The 21047-nt window shown below is 44.2% G+C and overlaps 1 protein-coding gene across 1 annotated transcript in view; it reads left to right on the top strand.

Moving 5' to 3' along the window:
- ACBD6 (acyl-CoA binding domain containing 6) overlaps positions 1-21047 on the top strand; it is an 85651-nt gene that overhangs the window by 37325 nt on the left and 27279 nt on the right. Inside the window, exons 4-5 of the mRNA XM_088447136.1 lie at positions 16851-16936; positions 19792-19897. Of these exons, the coding sequence (XP_088303262.1) occupies positions 16851-16936; positions 19792-19897 (192 nt within the window). The remainder of the gene's footprint in view (positions 1-16850; positions 16937-19791; positions 19898-21047) is intronic.

Below are 21047 nucleotides of genomic sequence, written 5' to 3'. Positions count from 1 at the left end.
AAATGAATGTAACATTTTGCAGAGTTCCCAAGAAAAGTCTTGCACTATGTAGAACCCTGGCTGGCCATATGGGACTATTGGTGTTCACTCTAGGTGCAGGGTGCTGATCAGTGAGAAGTATATATATTAATTTTGAAGGGCAAACTTTTAGATGTGATGTATCGCTGCTGTAGCAAAACATCACGTCTAAAATGTTGCCCTTCAAAATTAAAATATTCCCTCTTCACTGATCAGCACCCTGCACCTAGGGGTATATTTACTAAAGTACTGGTATTTAGAAGTGGAGATGTTGCCCTTAGCAACCAATCAGATTCTAGCTATCATCTTCTAGAAGGTGCTAGATAAATGATAACTAGAATCAGATTGGTTGCTATGGGCATCAACTCCACTTCTACAAACCTGGACATTCGTAAATATAATTGGGGTGGTCAATAAGCGGCTCCACAGCTGTTGTAGAACTACAAATCCGAGTATACCTTGCCACAGTTTTGCTATTTGGCCATGCTATAACTGTTGCAAGACATGCTGGGATGTGTTGCTGGGCTGCTTATTGTCCACCCCTGCCCTAGAGTGAACACTAGTCTATATCCATGGGTGCCCCTATAAAGCTGCCTGAGAAAAATCAAGAAAATTCCTAAATGCAAACATATAAAATAGGGCTAGACCTAATAAAGCTTAGATATTGCAAAATGTGCCATATTAATATGTGTATACCTTGGTGGCCCTTGCACATTGGCGCATACGTCCCAGTTCTGTGGACCATATGTTGTGTGTTTTTGCATTGATCATGGGCCAGAACTGAGGCAGTCTCGTACGCATTGCAGTCATGTCTGCCTGCAGCTGAGTAGGCTTTAATGGAAAGTTCTCTATTGAGGCCATTCAGTTGTTGATTTGCTTCTGTGTTTTGGGTCGCGCTTGCGGTGACCATCAAAAGAATCTGAAGGAAATATTGCGGTATGTAACCCATAGCCTACAGATGGCGTTCGCTATAAGGGAGGTACCTATGGGGGGGATTTCTCTGCCGACAGACTGCAGCTGATATCTCCAATATGCTTAGCGGACACTGGCAATACATAGAAGGGTTCCTGAAGAGATGGAGAAAACCTCAGAAAACTTCCGCTTTTACTACAAAATCAATTTGTTACATCAAAATCAATAAAATACATCAAAACAAATATTACATGGGACCCACACAGGTCTAGTTAGATTGTCCTAGCAATTCAATTAGTGTTTATGTCCATAAAGTGCCGGGGAAATGTTCAAAACACTTACACCTCATCACTACCAGCATCGCTAATTTTGTAATCTTTTTATGTTAAGGACACTGCATAACCTCAAAGAGAATAACAAAATAAAGTAAATAAGGACGATTCATAAGAATCGATCAAATCCACAATGTGGACTTAGTAACAAAGTACAGTGATTTTAACAGTATCCTACAATACTACAAACAGCAAAAATCGAGATGTTTCCCTGATGCTGACACAGAGGGATGCTTTAGCAATCCGTTGACGTATGTGAGACCGTTCCTCGTCGCTCAGTTGAAATCCAAGATAATTTTCCCACACTTGTTCAAAGATTTCCTTTGGGGAGTATTCTGGGGCTATAATAGAGTGGTATAACACTGATATAGCACCCTTATGTCCCACCGAGCACAGACACTGACGCTCGAATGGGGTAGGCAGACGAAGCATCCTTGAAGGATATTGGGTCTGTACGAAATTAGTGATTTGTAAGTAGGTATAATGAAGAGTTGAGGGGAACCAATAATAAGGGCAGCACAGACGGTGTAATGGTTAGCGTTACTGCCTCACAGCACTGAGGTCGTGGGTTTGATATCCACCACGGCCCTAACTGTGTGGAGTTTGTATATTCTCCCTGTGCTTGCATGGGTTTCCTCCGGGTACTCCGGTTTCCTCCCACACTCCAAAAATATACTGGTAGGTTAATTGGCTCCAAAAACATAAAATTAACCCTAGTGTGTGTGTGTGAGCATGTGATAGGGAACATAGACTGTAAGCTCCACTGGGGCAGGGACTGATGTGAATGGCCAACTATTCTCTGTAAAGCGCTGTAATGGCCAACTATTCTCCGTAAATAAATGTTCCTGAAAGTCCGCAAATGTGGTGGGAGCAAACATGCCAAAAATGTGCAAAAAAAGTGTAATCCCGGATGAACGCCAGGGTGCAGCAAATCTATTAGAAAACCCCAGGGGGAATAAAGGGAGCTTCCAAATGGATAAGATGTGAGCAAGAAACGTCTGTTCGCTGTGTCCCAGGTTGTCAATGTAAATCGAATAGAAGGATGGGCATAGACCGAGGCTGGTCTGTGAATACATGGTAACCAAGGGAGAAAATTTACTCCTAGGTCTGGAGATATAGAATTTTCAATATCAACCCATTTATTTATGCCAGGAGGAGAGTGCCATGGGATAACATGACTCTGTTGTGTGGCATAATAGTAATTCTGTAATAGGGAGCCACCCAGACCACTGTAACTATGTTTGGACAAGGTCAGACTGCTCAATCGTGGTTTTTTAGCCCTCAAATTAATTTACCAAATAGTGATTGCAAGAATTTCAAAACAATTGCCGGGACCCAGGAGATATACTGTGAGGAGCAGGCCGATATGTCCTGATGTAGCCTCCAAAGAAGGGGGGTATAATTTGCATGGTACAAATGGGAATATTGTTTGGTGATATAAACCCCTAAATAACGAATCTGCATAGGATGCCATTGAAATGTGTATGTGGATTCCAACCCAATCCTTATATGATTTGCCATCATTAACCTTTATAACCAGAAAGGGCACCGAATTGTCCCAGTTCCTGAAACAAGGATGTGAGAGACCCAGTCTGATTGGTCAAAGTAAGAAGTATGTCGTCTGCAAATAGTGATAATCTATACTGGTCATCGCCTAAGGATACTCCAGAGATGTCTGTATTCGCTCTAATGTGTGCATCTAATGGCTCAATACATAATGCGAAAAGCAGGGACGAGAGTGGGCATTCATGCCGAGTCCTATTACCCAACCTGAGCACCTCAGAACAAATACCATTAGAAGTGACCATGGAGGTAGGATTTTGATAAAGAGATCGGACAGCATGCAAAAATTGGTCACAAAAACCAAACGTTTCAAGGGTGGAGAACAGGAAGGGCCAGGAGACCCAGTCGACTGCCTTCTCCGCATCGAGCACTAGTACCACCAAAAGTAATTTGGAATGATTAATGCAGGGGATAAGATTGATGGTTCTACATGTATTGTCCAGCCCTTGGCGATGTGGGACAAAACCCACCTGATCAGGATCAATCGGAGTGGGTAAAAGCTCATCGCTAATTTTGGACCTTAGAGATGTGCAGTTAAATTTGCTTTTGCAGGGTACACTCCTAACAGATATATCTGCAGATTGTGTCCTACACACTGAACAACCATAATCAGTCATCTGACCGCAGGTCCCGTGATCGGGGACATATCGTGCCCCCCTCCCTGCAGCCTCTGCTGCAAGTGTACGGGCAGTCGGCTGATCACTCACACACACAGCACTATGCCCCAATATATCTGCAGATATATTGGGAATCAGCAGTGCAGCACAGCCGGCGCAATATGTCCGTGAACAACGTCGTTCACAGATATATGGCTGATGAGCACTGGCCAATGGACATAAGATATATTGGCCGATCAATTGATCGGCCAATATATCTGCCAGTGTGTAGCCAGCATTTGTTTGAGTACTATATACTACCACTATGTACATAGCTGAGAAGGGGATTGAATTGGACTCTAATCCTGTGGCTCGGTAGTTAGGCTTTGAGGCAGGGTCGTTAGGTGTCTGGTAGGCATTATAAAGAAAGCACAACTGATATCCATGTGAATTCATTTCACTTTCAGACACTGAGTGGACTGGATTTAAAAAAAAAAAAAAAAATTGTTAATTATCCTTAGCATACATTTGTGGCATCCTACAAGCCGCTTGTAGGCAGATTCCATCAGCTCGTATCTGTAGTTGGAGAAATCAGCATTGAACAATGTATGGTGTAATGGAATGCTGCCTGGGTTTTTAGTTTTACAGTGTATCTGTTATACTGAGAATTTCCAGCCATTGGTGGTTATCTTGAGATGCATGCCTCTGCTGAAAGCTGCTGATGGGAGTTGAAGAGGTCTTGCGTAGAATACCAGCTGGACCACAGTTGGTTCGTTAATAGCCGAATATCAAAGTGGTCCTGTAAAAAAAAGTTTATCGGAGCAGTTCATTGGGCAGATGTAATATAGCGGCTCTTTACTGGGATGAAGCATGAAGCACTAAAGATGAGATGTATGAATATCACATATGCTGGAGTGGGAGAGTGAAAACTCCCCCCTCCGGTGATCTCCGCTAGAGCCCACAGCGCATCAGCCTAGTGCTGATGCGCTGTGTCTCAATCCCGGCCGGCTCCACTAAACTTACGTGAGATCCCACGTGAAGCCCCGAAGCCAGCAGCCGCCGAAGCAGGGACAGTGTTGTCCCTGCTGTGGGGAATAGGGCATTGCCAGCTGCAGCTATCTATATCGATAGCTGCAACTGTTGGAACGTTTAGGCGAACTGACCGTTCATGCATTGCCCTGCCCATTGGCCCCTGTCAATTACCGACCAAACCCCATGATATCGCTTTAGGTTTTAATACATCTCCCTCTATGTGTTGTCATTGGTGTGGCAGTGTTCTCGCCAGAAAATTTTTCCAGCCGGGTGGCATCAAGAAGTAGCCGGGAGGGGGCCTTCGCAATAATAAAATGTTTTAAACCCTGACCTTTTATAATGATTTAAACTTGAAATTATATTTTATATATTCTCCTCTTATTAGAGGCCCAGTCGTCTGATTATGAAAAAGCTGCACAGTCTGTAGGAGCTGGTCCTTCCTATACAGCTCCCAGATACTTGCAGGCTCTCAAAGTGCCGGGTGGTAGGCTGATTGTTGCTGTGTGGTGCACCCGCAATAAACAGCCTGGGGAGAACACTGTATGGTATGGTTTGCAGTTACAGATAAAAGGACCATTGTAAGGGGCTATGGGGCATAAATGGCGTACATTGGAAGGTTAGAAATCCTCCCCTAATCTGGCAAATCCGTTTGCACTGTAAAATACCAGGATATGCCATCATGAAGTGTCAATAGAGAGCCATTTAATCCTGCTTCCTAATTGTACCTTCATAAGATGCGCTGAGCTGTCTTCTACTGCAGACAGTAACACGCATCGTCTTAGCTTGTGCAAGTACAAAGGGCCTGAGTCTTTGCGGATCACAACAGCATACGCAGATTGGCCGATGGTGCATACTGCGTATTCATCGCACTGCACTTGCGCCAGCCAGAATTAATGCACTGCAATCACGAATGGTGGTACAAAGCCATCGCAGATGGACGGGACGTCAGCGTTTGGGGGTGGTGACTGAAGAGTGGTTGAAGAAACACAGATGATGTGGCTGTCCATTTGAATGCCATTTCCTGGGCGTGCGACCGGCCTATGCAGCTTGTGTACTCGCTGCATACGATGAGAGTTGCAATTTCCAAGACAGGTCAAACCTGCTGTAATTCTGTGTGAGGGGCCGAGGTTAGCGATGTATACGGAGGATTACGAGGTCTTACGGATGTGAGAAAGCGGTAGCGGTGTTTGTCGGGTGAGCAGTTGCACACATTAACATATTTTCGCAGAAGAACTGGATGCGTAATCGCTGCTGCGTTCACAATAGCGATCCGTAATAAATCCGGTTCAGGTCCTGTTACACTCAATTAATATCTGCCAGATTTGCAGGCAGGGAATGAAGGGCCAGTATGCTGTAAGGATTTAAGCCTTGCTTTATTAGTGTAATACACTGCCAGGATCCAATGCATAAAGATGGGAAGCGCACACACAGTAGATTTTGTTTAGTACATCCTGTTTGGAGGTCCCTGTACTAATCTACAATTAAGTCAGGTGTTTATTTGACAGCTATTTTAAATCTATAATTAATATATTGGAAATGTATAAAATACAACTGTCTGTAGATATGTTAGAATTAACTATTGCCTATGTGTGAATAGCTACAGATCGTAATTAGACCTATTACAACCACTAATGAATCATTACATTTCCTACAGTCCCTAAAACACTTGTGTTTAAACTGCTTAAGTCAGGGCTTGACAAATTTTTCTAAAATCTAGGAGCCAGGATGAAATGTAGGAGCCAGACCACCACCCCCAAAAAATTACAGGAGTGAGTAAGGAGCACAGATCTGTGTGTTATACAACCTTTATACACACTATACTAGTCCACAAAATGGTCACAGTTGAATGGAGGCCCCCTCACTGCTCTGGACAGCTCCCCTGTTCCACCCCCCACCCTCCAGTAATAACTGACCACATTTCACATAAAACAATGGTGCCAGAAAGTACAACAAAACCTCCTCCCCTCGTGGTCTGAAGCCGCTCTGCAATCCTTGGCCACGCATAGACCCTACTACTGGGGAGCTCTATGCAGCCGTAAATAGGAGACAGTAGACAGCCAGGATGTACAGGAGGATCAGCGTAGACTGGGACAGACAGCAGGGATCAGAGCAGACCAGGATGGAGCGGAGTCGTCAGTGCAGGCCGGGACAGACACAGGCACAGCAGTCACCACAGGCAACACTCAGCACATGCACTCCTGTGCATGATATGAACACTGCAATAGTATAGGCACGAATCTCTGCCAGAGCTGATGAGGATCTGCTTCCGCCCTCACTGCAAAATCTAGTAGCCAGGCAGCAAAATCTGGTAGCCATGGCGACCTGGCCCCTGGGATTTGTCGAGCCCTGGCTTAAGTGAACTCCGTAGTTGGCAACGTGGGACATTGAGTTGGCCATTAATGTGCAGCTTGTTGTTATTCCCATGTTTCTGTGGGTTTCCTCTGGATGGATGTTGCAGCCTAATTCCATTCCCTGTGTACAGTTCTGCCTAATGCATTGTGTTCTGATAGTAGCAACAAACTATTTGAAGGTCTCACTAACCCAAATTAATGTGTATGGATGTTACATTAGCTTAAATGCACATAATTTTGTCATGCACTACTCTTATTTCAGTAGACTCTATTAATGTTCATGGACACAAGTAGTATATGAAACTGTATAAAAAGTCTATCAAACTGTTCCCTAACAAGTCTTTAAGACTTAAGGGGCCTATACATTAGGTGACCTGAAAGTCTGAACGTCTAGCGTTCAGACCTTCGTGTCACCGAGGTGCGGTGCCCGCACTAAATGGCGTTCACTGAACGTCATTCAGTGAAGGAGCCAGACCTCCTATCTCTGAACATGCCGAATCTGAAGAGCGTTGTCAGGTTGACGGGCATGTTCAGTAGATAGTCAGGGTCGGCAAGGACCCAGCGTGCACGTGCATCGCTGGTCCTTGCCAGCTATGCATTACCCTGACCTGGTTTTGGTCGGATTGTTCAAAAAGTCGGGTAATGGATAGGCCCCTTTAGTAATTCCAAATCTTTAACTAGGTCAGACTGACTTATACGGTGGAATTCATACTTACTGAAGACGACGTGTACTTCTCATTTTTTTTTCTTTTATATATAAATGCTTACTTAATGGGAAGTAATGTGCAAATGTGATAGTAGGCTGTGATTATAGTGTAGTATAAGTAGGAAAAAAAATCTTCAATAAGTACAGAAAGAGCCCAATAAGTCTGCTCTTTAGCCAATGAATCTACCAACGCAACAAAACTTTTGCTGCACTTCACTATTCTCTAGCATCATAAATGACCCTTCTAACTCCTCATCCCTTCCACAAAGTTCATGCGAATCATCACACATCTTGAGGACCGAGATTGAGAACCACTGAGTTAAAGTATTCTTACCTTATTTATGAATGGTCATGTTACTGAGGTGTGGGTGCAGGGATTTACTGAGCCCCCCCCTTGAAAAGGGGGTGTGGCCTACCAGGGGAGGGAAGTGTCATTGTGCCTGAGTCTGCCACCATTCCTTGCACCCTTCAGTGGACTCTCTCCTTTAGATACTTGGTTGTCTCCATTTTACCAAATCCAGCTGGCTTTGTATCCATATGGGGCGATTCAATTGTTTTGTGGGCGCCCAAATATAATGGGTGCCCATCGAAGCAATTCAATTGTTCTCCCCATAGGGCACAAATGCTGCGTGTGCATGCCCAAAAGATCTTGTTTAGCTGCACAAAAAGTGTCTACACCGTCTAAGTACTGCTTTGGGCGCCCAACTCACGACTTATCGCACATTTCTGCTCACCACCTTGGGAGACAGTGAGTAGAAAAAGTGTGCTCCCGCAGCTATTGAATTGCTCCGTTGGGAGCCCATTAGTCAAAGCCCCTGGCGCAAACAATGGACTTTCCCTGTTAATATTATGCATATTGCTGGTCATTTGTAACAAGATACACATTTAGAAAAAGCTCCCGCTTACTGTAGCAGACCATATTAACCTCTTTAAAATGGTCATCCAGCCCAAATATTTGTTTTTCAACACTCCCCATTTTAATCCCTTTTGAAAATGTTATCTTCTATAGAGTCCATCCATTCCTCATTTATCTGGAGGCATAACAGACCAAGGATTGCATTACATATTTTGTGCCGATATCAATTGATTGGGGGCCTTGCCCTCCCTATATGAGACCACTATATGACCTTCCAACTTGCCCATTTGATTTGTTGGTTAGGTGACTGCTCTGAGCCCACACTGACGGGGTTTCTTGTTGAGCAGACAGGGATCTCCTTTACATGTACAGGTTGAGTCTCCCATATCCAAATATTCCGAAATACGGAATATTCCGAAATACGGAATATTTTTAGCATGACTGAGATAGTGAAAACTTTGATTTTTGATGGTTCAATGCACACAAACTTTGTTTAAGGCACAAAATTATTAAAACTAAAGTATAAAATTACCTATAGGCTGTGTGTATTAGGTGTATATGACACATAAATGAATTTCATGTATATACACACACTTTGTTTGAGGCACAAAATTACTGAAAATAGTGTATAAATTTACCTTCAGGCTGTGTGTATAAGGTGTATATAACACATAAATGCATTCTGTGTTTAGATTTGGGCCCTATACCTAAGACATTTCAATATTGTATGCAATTATTCCAAACTACGGAATATTCCGATATCCAAAATACCCCTGGTCCCAAGCATTTTGGATATGGGAGACTCAACCTGTATTTCTTTCTAGACAGCTGGCATTGGTCAAGCACCATTGTTACATCAGGCCTATCTGGTTTGGCGATTTGCTCATGATTTATTTGTGGGCATGGTTTGGTCCCAGGTGTCCAACAAACTGAGCATGCCCAGCCCCTTTTACTGAGCTGGGCATGCACAGTTTGGAAAACTTTTGGCCGTCCTTTGGTATCTTTTAAAAGTTACCACTTGTTTCAATATGGCATTTTAAACGTTTTCAAGCAATTATGGATGGAGTTTATTTTCCCTAGCTCTGTCTTTTATAGATTTCATCAATTTGATAATATAACCATCCTGGTCTTTTCCGCTTCCCTAAGACTACACCTCTTAGGTTATCCCCTAATAAGGTAATTTCCTATAGTTTTATTGTGAGCTTAATTCATGTTACTTACCAGATGCTCTCATAATGCTTAAATGTCAGAGTGAGATAGATTTAGCCCTCTCCAAGATGATGCCTGGGCTCAGATGCTGGGTTCCATCAGGTAAACCTCCCCATGTGTCCGTTTCCAACAAATACACTATTGTACGGGGTCCATAGGGATCCACAGAGATACCATGGGGTTATTATGGTTGGAAGACCAGGCACCAAACAGTTAAAGCTTTAGCTCCTACATATTTTGTCCTCCTACATATATACCCCGCCCCTAGCCATAGGACTTCAGTTTGTTGTTTGGTGCGGCAGGATTCAGACGCACTGTTGTAACAGGGGCTGCTCAGGCAGTTCTAAGCTTTTTATTGTTAGTTTTTTGAGTTGGCAGTACCAGGTGTCTGTATTAAGACGCATGTACTGTGACTCCATCTACCTCAGCTGGGGCAGTGATTGTGCTGGTGATTTAGGCGGGTCGCGGCTGAGCTTAGCTAGCAGCGAGGCTGCGACCTGGACTTCACCAGATGCTCGGAGATGTCAGTTAAGGCGATTCCTCGCTTACGAGGAATATCGCACGGCAGTCCTTACTTCTGGTGTCAGAGATGCACCAGAAGCCGCTGTTGTAAGGACCAGGGATTGTCCGCATCCTTACTACACCAGCCGGGGCCCTATCTTCTGACACCAGGGATCGGCAGCAGATGCAATCTGCTGTCACAAGGCCAGCGTACCCGGCTGGTTAATGCAGCTATGGGGAGGTAGGCGCTCCCCCGACCCATACGCAGTCCCTACATGGATTTCACTCATCTGGATTGCTCCGCCTACCCTCCACATGTATGAAACTCTTACGGTCCATGGAGTGCACCAGGTAGCTGTTGGTCTCAGGAGGGTCTTGGTCAGTCTCCCTGTATTCCTCTCCCTTGGTTAAGGTATACGGTGTTCTATGTCCTACCATTCCTTTGCGTTGCTGTAGTGGATTTAGAACCTATTGTAATTATATTACATGTGCATTGTATGTGACTTTGCTAGCTGCTGAATGATACTGTTTTTTTGTTTTTTTTTCTATCTGTCAATTATAACTATCACTGTTATTTTTTTTCTGAAATACTTCCCATTCTTTTGTGAAGGCTATCTCATAACTTTGTGATTTTGCCTTTGCTTTGAGTATGTTAAAAGATAAAGGGAAACAGGATGGGGAGCCACCTGTGCTGGTTTCATGTAAATCATGTAAGGTTTGTGTGTCCTCACAGGACATAAAGGAGGGTTTGTGTGTTGACTGTTACCACCTTACCTGGTTACCTGTTGTTGGACAAGAGCCATCTTGGGTATCCTCTTTGTCCCAGGTTATGATGCAGGTGGTGGATCGTTTGGCTACTCCAACAATGCCTCCTTGGATGGGGTGTCCACAACTCGTATGCATTCCGCAATAAGGGATGTTGACGGCCATTCTGGTCAGAGTGTAGCACCATCTAATGTTGATAACAGACCAGTAGTGACTAAAGCGCCTAAACGCAAGTTGTCTTTATCTCAGTCTGCTGAACATATGGATTCAGACGCATCATCAGAGGAATCTGATGATGCACAGGATTCCTCTCCATTCCTACTGTGGATGTTAATTCTTTGGTCAGGGCAGTTGAATCAGTCCTAGATATTCAGGATGATGAACCAGTTCATAGTAAGACTCTGGTGTTGAATCACCACCGAAACTGTGTCCGAATAGCTCACTGGGCTTATTGAGGAGGCATGGGGTAACCCTGATAAGCGGTTTAATGTAGATAAGAGGATAAAATCATTGTATCCATTCCCATCTTCTATATGTGAAATGGTAGGTATTTCCTACTGTGGATGCTCATGTAACGTATTTAATCAGAAATGCTACATTGCCTATTCCATCAGCATCTTCTCTGAGGGATTCCACAGATAAAAAGATTGAAGCCTGTCTTAAGGTAATATTCTCATCATCTGGAGCTGTTACCTGGCCGGCTATAGCTGGAGCCTGGGTAGCCAAGGCTGTTGAATGGATTGAGGCATTGGAAAATTCTCTGCCAAATGCTACCAGAGAACAGATGATGTATATCTCCCACATACGGGAAGCAGATTCCTATCTTGGAGGAGCTGCAGTGGATGCTGGAATTTAAGCTTCTAAGGCATCAGCAGCATCAACAGTGGCACGCTGGGCCCTTTGGTTAAGCTCTTGGAAAGCTGATACAGGATCAAAGAGGGTGCTGGAAGTTTTACCTTTTCATGGAAAGGTACTTTTTGGATCAGAGTTGGATAACCTAATTTCTACTCTGGCGGCTTCAAAGTCAGCAGGTCTGCCATCTAAGTCAAATTATAGTGCTAGGCAGGTTTCTTTTCAGTCCTTCCATCCTCAGGGAAGAGGTAAAGTACAGACTTCTTCTAGGCCGACTAGTTTTCGTAAGTCAAAGTGACAAACTAAGGCAGGACGTTCAGCTTCTAAGCCGAACAACAAGCCCTCGGCCTGATGGAGGGGACCTTCTCCTGGGGGATCCCAGGGTGAGGACCAACTTCTTCAGTTTGCGGATTATTGGCGTCAAACAACTACAGATGCCTGGGTCCGAGAAGTGGTGTCTCAGGGCTATGCTCTCACTTTCAAGAGACCTCCCCACCAGAAGTTTTTTGCCATAAAGCCTCCATCAGATATGGACAAGGCCTTGGCTTTTCAGGAAGCCATTCACTCCCTGCTACAGGCAGGGGTAATAGTCCCAGTTCCTGTGTCCCAACAAGGAAGGGGTTATTACTCAAATCTATTTTTGGTTCAGAGATCGCATGGGGCATATCACCCTATACTGAATCTAAAAACCCTCAACAGGTTTATCCATGTTCCCAAATTCCGCATGGAAACTCTCCAGTAAATTTATTTTGGCTATGGAGCTGGGAGATTACATGGTTTCCCTGGATAGTCAGGATGCATATCTGCATATTCCAATTATTCCATCCCACCAGCAATTTTTACGATTTGCTGTCCTTCAGCACCACTACCAATTTCAGGCACTACCTTTGTCCTTGCTACGGCTCCCCGGGTATTTACCAAAATAATGTCAGTCATAACGGCTTATCTCACGTGTGGGGAAGTCAGAATTCTGCCATATCTGGATGACCTTCTGATATTGGCACGGACTCCGGAGATTTTGCAACACTATCTTCAACTGACCATAGCCTGCCTACAGAGGCACGGCTGGATAATCAATTGGAAGAAATCATTACTTTCTCCAACACAGCAGATGGTACATCTGGGAGCATTTCTAGATTCTCAGACACCAAGGGTTTTTCTGCCAGAGGACAAGTTTGGGGTCTTATCAGAGCGGATACACATGCTGCTACGCAAGCGAAGAGTATCCATTCTGTCAGCAATGCAGGTGCTAGGATCAATGGTTTTGACTTTCAACATTGTGGGGTATGCTCCGTTCCATTCCAGACCTCTGCAAAGGTTGATTCTCTCCCAGGTGGAACGGAAAGCATCATTTAATACGGTCCCATATGATCATTCTCCCTACAGAGGTTCATCATTCCCTCCTGTGGTGGCTAAAAAAGGAGCATCTAAACAAAGGGCATCCGTTCTGGTTTCCAAATTGGGTGCTTCTCACCACGGACGCCAGTCTTTGCGGATGGGAGGCAGTGACAGGTCATCACACCTTCCAGTGGAGATGGACAAATCAAGCAAGTCATCTGCCAATAAACATTCTGGAGCTGCGAGCAGCATACAAAGCACTTGTCAGGGCACAGGACCTGCTCCAGGGCAGGCCTGTCCAGATTCAGTCAGACAACGTGACTACAGTGGCCTACCTCAGTCATCAGGGATGCACAAGGAGTTATGCGGCCATGAAGGAAGTGCCAAAGGTTCTCATTTGAACAGAACGTTATCTTCCAGCCATCTCGTCAATATTCATTCTGGGAGTATACAATTTGGAAGGAGACTGCCTAAATCGCCAGGACATATATGCCGGAGAGTGGTCTCTCCATCCGGGAGTGTTTCAGCTCCTGGTAAACAAATAGGGTCTACCAGAGAGAGATCTCATGGTGTCAGGCCACAACCACAAGGTCCCCAGGTACGGGGCCAGGTCCAGAGACCCATCAGCAGCCTTCGTGGATGCACTGGCAGTAAGATGGAACTTCAAGTTGGCGTATCTCTTTCCTCCAATTTCCCTGCTCCCAAGAGTTCTCAGGAAATTCAAGCAGGAAGGCGGAATAGGAATACTGGTGGCTCCGGCTTGGTCCAGACATCATTGGTTCACCGACTTACAGAAGCTTCCGGTAGACAGTCTGTATCCTCTTCCTCAATGACAGTATCTGCTAACGCAGGGTCCCTGCCGACATCCGGACTTGCCCCGTCTGGCTTTGACGGTATGGCTCTTGAATCTTCCATCCTAAAAGCGAAGGGTTTTTCCAGTTCTGTCATTCAAACGATACTTAGAGCACGGAAGCCTGCTTCTGCCCGCATCTATTACAGAGTTTGGCATTCTTTTGGTCAATGGTGTTCTTATAAGGAATATGATCCAAAGTTGTTTAGGATTTCCAGGATACTAGCTTTTGTGCAAGCAGGGTTAGACAAGGGTCTCCCGTTGGCCACTTTGAGAGTGCAAGTTTCTTCATGGTCAGTCTGATTCCAGAAGACTATTGCTTCATTACCAGATGTTAGAATTTTTTTTCTAATGAGTCCTGCGAGTTCAGCCTCCTTTTGTTCCACCGGTAGCACCGTGGGTTTTCCCTTTTTTCTTAAGGGGTTACACGCTTCCCTATTCGAACCCTTAGACTCTGTAGATTTGAAGTGGTTGACAACAAAGACACTTTTTCTTGCTATCTCTTCTGCTCGCAGAGTCTGATTTAGCAGCGCTCTTGTCGCTCCCCATTTTTTATTTTTCACCAGGATAAAGCTGTTCTTCGTACAAAGGAGGGTTACCTTCCTAAGGTAGTGACCCGTTTTCATGTAAATGCAGAAATTGTTGTTCCAGCTTTTCAGGCTCCAGACCTTTCTGTAGGTGAAGCCACCCTGGATGTAGTTCATGCTCTCCGTATTTATGTGGAGCGTACAAACCGTGTTGGAAAATCAGATTCTCTTGTTGTATTATATGGTTTTCTCAAACGAGAATGGCCAGCTAATAAGCAGACTTTGACGAGATGGCTACAGATGACTATCTCTCAGATGTACACACAGGCTGATCTTCCTGTCCCAAGCACGGTGACCGCACATTCTACTCTGTCTCTAGGGCCATTGTGGGCATTCTGTTGTGGTACCTCTGCTGAACAATTGTGCAAGGCTGCCACGTGGTCTGTCCACACTTTTCTTAGGTTTTATGCCTTTGATACCTTTTGCCTCCCAGGATGCTTCCTTTGGGCAACATGTTCTCCTTTCTGTTGAGGAGCATCCACCACCATAGGGGAACTGCTTTAGGACATCCCCATGGTATCCTTGTGGATCCCTATGGACCCCGAAGAAGTAAAGTTATGGTAGACTTGCCTAAATAACTCCTTTTCTTCGAGGTCCATAGGATCCACAGGGCACCCACCCTGACACACCTGGCTTCATTGGGTGATTTTCTTTCGGTTATAGATTCCCTCATCTGTAAGAGTGTTTCTGGTGTACGATTGTTCTTCCTTCTTATTTTTCCTTCTCCTGCCTTTAGACTTGTTAACTAAACTGAAGTCCTATGGCTAGGCATTGAGGTATGTATGGAGGAAGACCCAGGGCATTCTGGGAACCAAAACTTTAACGGTTTGGTGCCTGGTCTTCCAACCATAATATTCCCATGGTATCCCTATGGACCTCGAAGAAAAGGAGTTATCTAGTTAAGTCTACTATGACTCTAAATTTTGTGCTTCATAGGTCTTAGCACGCTGTTAGTCTAGCTAGGATGGGTGCTGGTGCCACAGTAATTGGCCCAAATGTCAGGCCCCAGATTTTTGGCATCTGCATTAGGCATGCTCTGGATTTTTGGCTCCAGTTAGGTCTGATATTCGATCCACTGCCCCGATCCTGATTCCAGGCTATTGTCTATTCAGCCTGATAATGAAGGTTGTTTGTTTTTTTGTTTGTTTTTTTTAAGCCACCATTTTTAGTTATTTCATGATTCTGTTCTGCTAAGGGGATTATTGCCAGTTTTTGGTTTGCCACATACTATCCTGATGATTATAAGTTGCGGGCACTTGTTGATAATACTATCTATCATAAACTTTATGTGTATAAGCGTAGGAATACTATGCAGAAGTTTCACAAACCATGGGATAGACTAACTGTCCCCACTGGGTTTCAGAAGGCCTGCCCATGGGATTTCTCCTTCATTTATTACTATGCATAGCTTTCTTTTACCCCTTTCCTCTTCCCCTTTTTTATTTTGCTGCCACCACACACTGCTTCTGTATTAAACATAAGTTTAATGTTTATGCCTGTTATACCTCTGTAGAAGTTTGGTCTTCGCCTTGTTTATATGTTCTTGTGACTGTTGAAGCTTTTGATCTCCATGCATTACTGCACATGTTCCATTTATTTCACTGTTTTTTTGCTGTTATTTGTTTGAAACTCAATAATCGCAACATCCCTAGCAATGGCGGCCACACATGTGCAGTCAGTGGGACTGCACACGCGCAGTAGCCCTGGCAGCACTCAGACCACATCGCAGGAACGGACTCCTTTCGGAGCCCCTGTTCCTGCGTGTGCTGGTTAATACATGCCACCGGTAAAATTGCATCCTGCAATGTGATCTTGGCCGATCACATTGCACCCTGATCGCATTTGAAATGCGATATTTTTTTTATTTTATTTTTTTTGTATAAACGTCCATCAAGAAATTGTTGCCAATACTAGGTATAAGGTATTTTATAGAATAGTAATTTTTGGCAGAAAGGTCTACATATTAGTTATCCAACACTTGCTTTATAAAACTTAGCTATTCAAGCATGCTTAGTTGGGGATAGCCTTGGTACTACCCCACCTGGCTGTATATATTACAAAAGTGGGATTAAATACTGGTTAGTTGGACGAACCCTTCACCAGGATTTCCTTATTACTCAACTGAGAAGAAGAGATTAGGTAGGACTGGATTTATGGCCTTTTCCATAGTTACTATAGTACAAATACTGTATATGCCACTAAATTTGATTTAATTTAATATTGTGTATTTTGTACTATCAAGTATGTATTTCCACAACTGGTTTACAAAGCTATAATAATCTGCAAATCCTGTTTCACCTTTCTTGAAATATTAGTTTGCAGTCTTGCTTAAATGTAACATGTTTTTGCTCAACTCCTCTATCAACTGTTTGTTGCTTACAGGCATTCGAGGATCCTGTTGAAGAGCACAAGACGACCTTTGGTGGTCCAGTGGTCAGCTGTCTGTACCATGTGCAGGAGATCCTTAGGTAATTCCAGAGAGTCTGTTTATAAAGTCTCTTTCCCTTATCATTCTCGTTATTCATTTGTAACCCTATTGTCCCATTTCTTCATCTAAACTGTCTCCATTTTTATACGTCCTTTAATTCTCTTCACATAACAGGTCTCCCACATTCCACTGTGCCTCTTGTCCTCTCTCTCCTCTGTCCCATGAGGCTTTGCAGTAATCTATCAGAATTGAATTAATCCTTCTCACTGGGGCAGCCATCTGTCCTCTCCTCTCTCCGCTCAGGCCCGACTAGTTCTACCAACGATGATTGATGGGCTCTGCAATTGATTAGTTGCTCTGCTAGATAAATGGACTGTTTTGGCATGAGGTATCACAGGTCAGTCTGTGTGGCCAGGCAGTTAGGCTTTTGCTTTTAAAGGGATGTGCACAGACTAGCAGAATTCATACTGGCCACAGATCACAGCGTGTTTGTGTACGTATATGGCAACCTGGTGAATTTTCAGTCGATAAACCTGTGTTGTCATCCATGCGAGTCAATTAAATTTGTGTAGTTGAAACTTTCTTGCAAATAAAAAAACAAAAACCCTGAATGCTGAATATGCTGCATAGCTCAGTGGTTCCCAAACGTTCTTTCAAGTACAGTGTCCTAGAGCATCAGCATTTTTACCACGGCACACTTGGGCCAAAAGCTTCTTATTGAGAAATTCAGCAAAAATTCTTAGATAAAGTAAATTGTGCTTACCTGTCATCCTTGGGGTCGGCATGTGGTGGAGGACAGGGTTGTGCTACTGTTTGTCCACATTTAGTGATTGGCAGCCACCAGGACTGCTTTTACCTATCTCATTGACCATAAACAGTTTGATTTGGTACTGGATCACCAACTCTTGGCACCCCTGCATTTTCCCTGCGGCACCAAGTTTTGAAAGCACTGGCATAGCTGATTAATTTTCAGTTAAATCTCTTGGTGGTATTTTGGAAAACAGATTGTATAATAGATATGATGGGATATAACCAGATAATAGTCTCCATAGCACTGGATGCGCACCTGTGTAGAGTTAGAAGATATGGACACTTGTAGCAGTTCTAGTAATTTGCAGGGCTGAAAAGTGAGAGCCGACGACCTGACAGATTCCCTGCCTCCTTAAACTGGCGCGTGCTGGCAAAGTGTCTGCTATACTATCCCCTAAGGCCAGGTCTCCCCACCACCTGCAATGTGTTCAGCACTGTGCTCATGCAGCCATGGAGCAGCTCAGCTGGTGTGAATAATTGCATGAGTTCAGGGTGTGTGTGCTCCGCACTCAGGGGACTGCAGCCCCCCTCTGCCCGCATTCCCCCATTCTTATGAAAATGATCACTCTCGCACCATTGCCTAATCACACTAAGCAATTAAAAGCTCACTGCGCTACGGAGAGCTGTGGACGCTGCTCTTAATGAGCTTTTGCTTCTCTTGGCCCCTGAGCGGCGCTGAGCATCGGCTGATTAAAGACTGGAGATAATTACAGGTGATGTGACTCTGTCCCAGGAGTGGAAGTAAGAAGTTCTGTGAGGACCATGTTACACACCTCCTTTCCTCTTCTCTAATCCTGCTATTTACTTGAGGCCCTCTCCGTTCTATGCATTGGCTTTTATATGTTTTTCATTTCCTTCTCATCTTGTCCATATACATTTTGAATTTAATATAGAGCATGGTTTATGTAAAATAAACATTATACATTCTTAAATTGTAACAACTTGTGGTTTTCAATGCTGCCAGTCCCTGATTACAAGCTGTACCTGTCTAGTACAAGTATATATGTTCTCTACATGGCCAAGGGAGTGTTTACACACGCACCTCACACTCGTTGATTGTCTTCATTCAAAACCATGGGCATTCAGGAAGATGGTCCATTCTCTGCTGCTACAACAGTCATCACTCTGAGATGGCTTTCCACTAGATGTGGAACATGGCTGCTTGCGATTATCACCCATTCGTCCACAGAAGCAATAGGGGCAAATTTATGAATAGTTGATAACCCCTTTTTCTGTAGTTTTTGCCAAAAACTGGTTATTGCTACTCCTCCAAAATGTATAAATGCAGAAAGTGGAGATTTCTCTAGTTGCGCCTTCGACCTCTGCTGTTGCCGCCGCCTCCAAAACTGGTGTTATCGGCACTTACTAAGGAACGAAAAATGAGTGCAGGTGCACACGGGCCCCTGGGTCCGAGGGGGGCCCACACCGCACACCCTGCATCCCTTTATTAAATACTCACCTTTCCAGAGTCCTGCGCTGGCAGTACCATTGCTCTACAAATTGGCTGTAAAATGGCCACCGCGGCCATTTTCCCGGCGTTAGGCGCAGTGAGGAGATCACCAGGAAAATAGCGCAGCAGCCAGACTCCGGCAGAGCCCTGGAGTTTACTCCTTCGTTAATATGTCCCTGTGCTATGTGTTATCTTCCAATCTATACCCTGATCCCTGCCTCCGAAAATAAGAAACCCTGTGGTGCCTTGTGTCTCCCTTCTGCTTTGACAGAGGCAAGACACTGTTTACGTTGCAACCATTGATTGCTAGTCCTAGAGTAGTATCTGGTGCCAGTAAGCTGTAGTATCTCTCACAGACCATGTGAGACCTTGACATGAGGACCCTGTTCTACTAGATAGTAGAATTGAAAAAGTAGTTTTGACTAGAGTCCTCACTAAGGGGCAGATGTACTAAGCTCTGGAAAGTGATTGGCTGGTAGTTCGTCACTCTCCAGTTTATCACTTTCCAGAGCTTAGTACAGCTCCCCCTCTATCTGTAATAAAACCTACACTTGTCTGACATGATTGAATACAATTATCTCTCTTTTTGTATTTCTGTGTGTGTTCCACATTTTTTTTATATTGTTACTTTGTAGGGATGAAGATAAAGATATCTTTGACTACTGCCGGGAAAATGACATCACCCGAATATCTCAGGCTTTGGCTACAGGGGCCATTGATGTGAATGTGGCAGATGATGAGGTGTGTAGTATATCTTTTCATTAATGTATTCTATTCTGTCCTCTTGCTTGTTCTTCTCCTGTATTGTGTCTCCTGCTTCATCATACATTGAATATACTTACGTATGTGCCCCGGCAATGTGCTGCCTGGCTGCGATCTCTGCGTTCTGTGCCTCCCAAATAGGGATGAAATTATGAATCCATAGCCTGAGACACAGGGTATTAATGGGTATTGGGATGGGTTATTTTGTGCTGCCATCTTGTATGAAGCTCCCCTGTGGTGCATGTGATATGATGTAGACCAGGGGTATTCAATATGCAGCCTTCCAGCTGTTGTGGAGTTACACATCCCAGCATGCTCCGCCACAGTTTTGCTGTTGGGGCATACTAAAACTGTGGCAAGGCATGCTGGGATGTGTAGTTCCACAGCAGCTAGAAGGCCACATGTTGAATATCCTTGCTCTAGACCATTCATAGGCAGCAGCTGGAAGGCCACATGTTGAATATTCCTGATCTAGACCTTTCATAGGCAACCCTTGGCGCTGTTGCCACAAGGTGGCACTTGTAGGGGCAAATTTACTAAAGTGAGAATTTTTAGAAGTGGAGATGTTGCCCATAGCAACCCATCAAATTCTACATAACATTTAACTTGCACCTTCTTGAAGAGAATAGCTAGAATCTGATTGGTTGCTATGGGCAACATCTCCACTTCTAAAAACTCTCACTTTAGTAAATTTACCCCTAAGAGTGTTTTTGAGTGGCACCCATGAGGTCGGTTCCTCTCTTACTACATGAGCTGGTCCACCTCCATTACTCACACAGGGGACATTTTTGATGCTCAAGACCTCTCCAAAACAGAGAACTCAAGAGTAGCCTGCATACCCAGTAATGTCTGAGCCTCTGGTTAGTGACCCTGCTCAGTTAAATAATACAAAATTCTGAAACGTGTTAGTCTCCAGGCTGCAAATCACCCACTTAACCTGAGGAACCTAACTTCAATAAAGGAAAGGCAGGGATACCATTAACTCTTGTATACTTTGTAATGGTGCTTTTGGATTGTAATACTGAACATCTGGCACCAAATGAGAATGTTGTCTACCCTTGTTCTATTACATTATCAAGGCCCCTAACTTCATTGTGTCCTAAATACATACAGTATGTTATATTTTGTA

The sequence above is a fragment of the Taudactylus pleione genome, unplaced genomic scaffold, assembly GCF_031769625.1.
Source record: "Taudactylus pleione unplaced genomic scaffold, aTauple2 ptg000421l, whole genome shotgun sequence".
NCBI lineage: Eukaryota > Metazoa > Chordata > Amphibia > Anura > Myobatrachidae > Taudactylus > Taudactylus pleione.
Note: the sequence above shows the minus strand (reverse complement) of the source record. Positions and strands in the feature narration are given on the sequence as shown.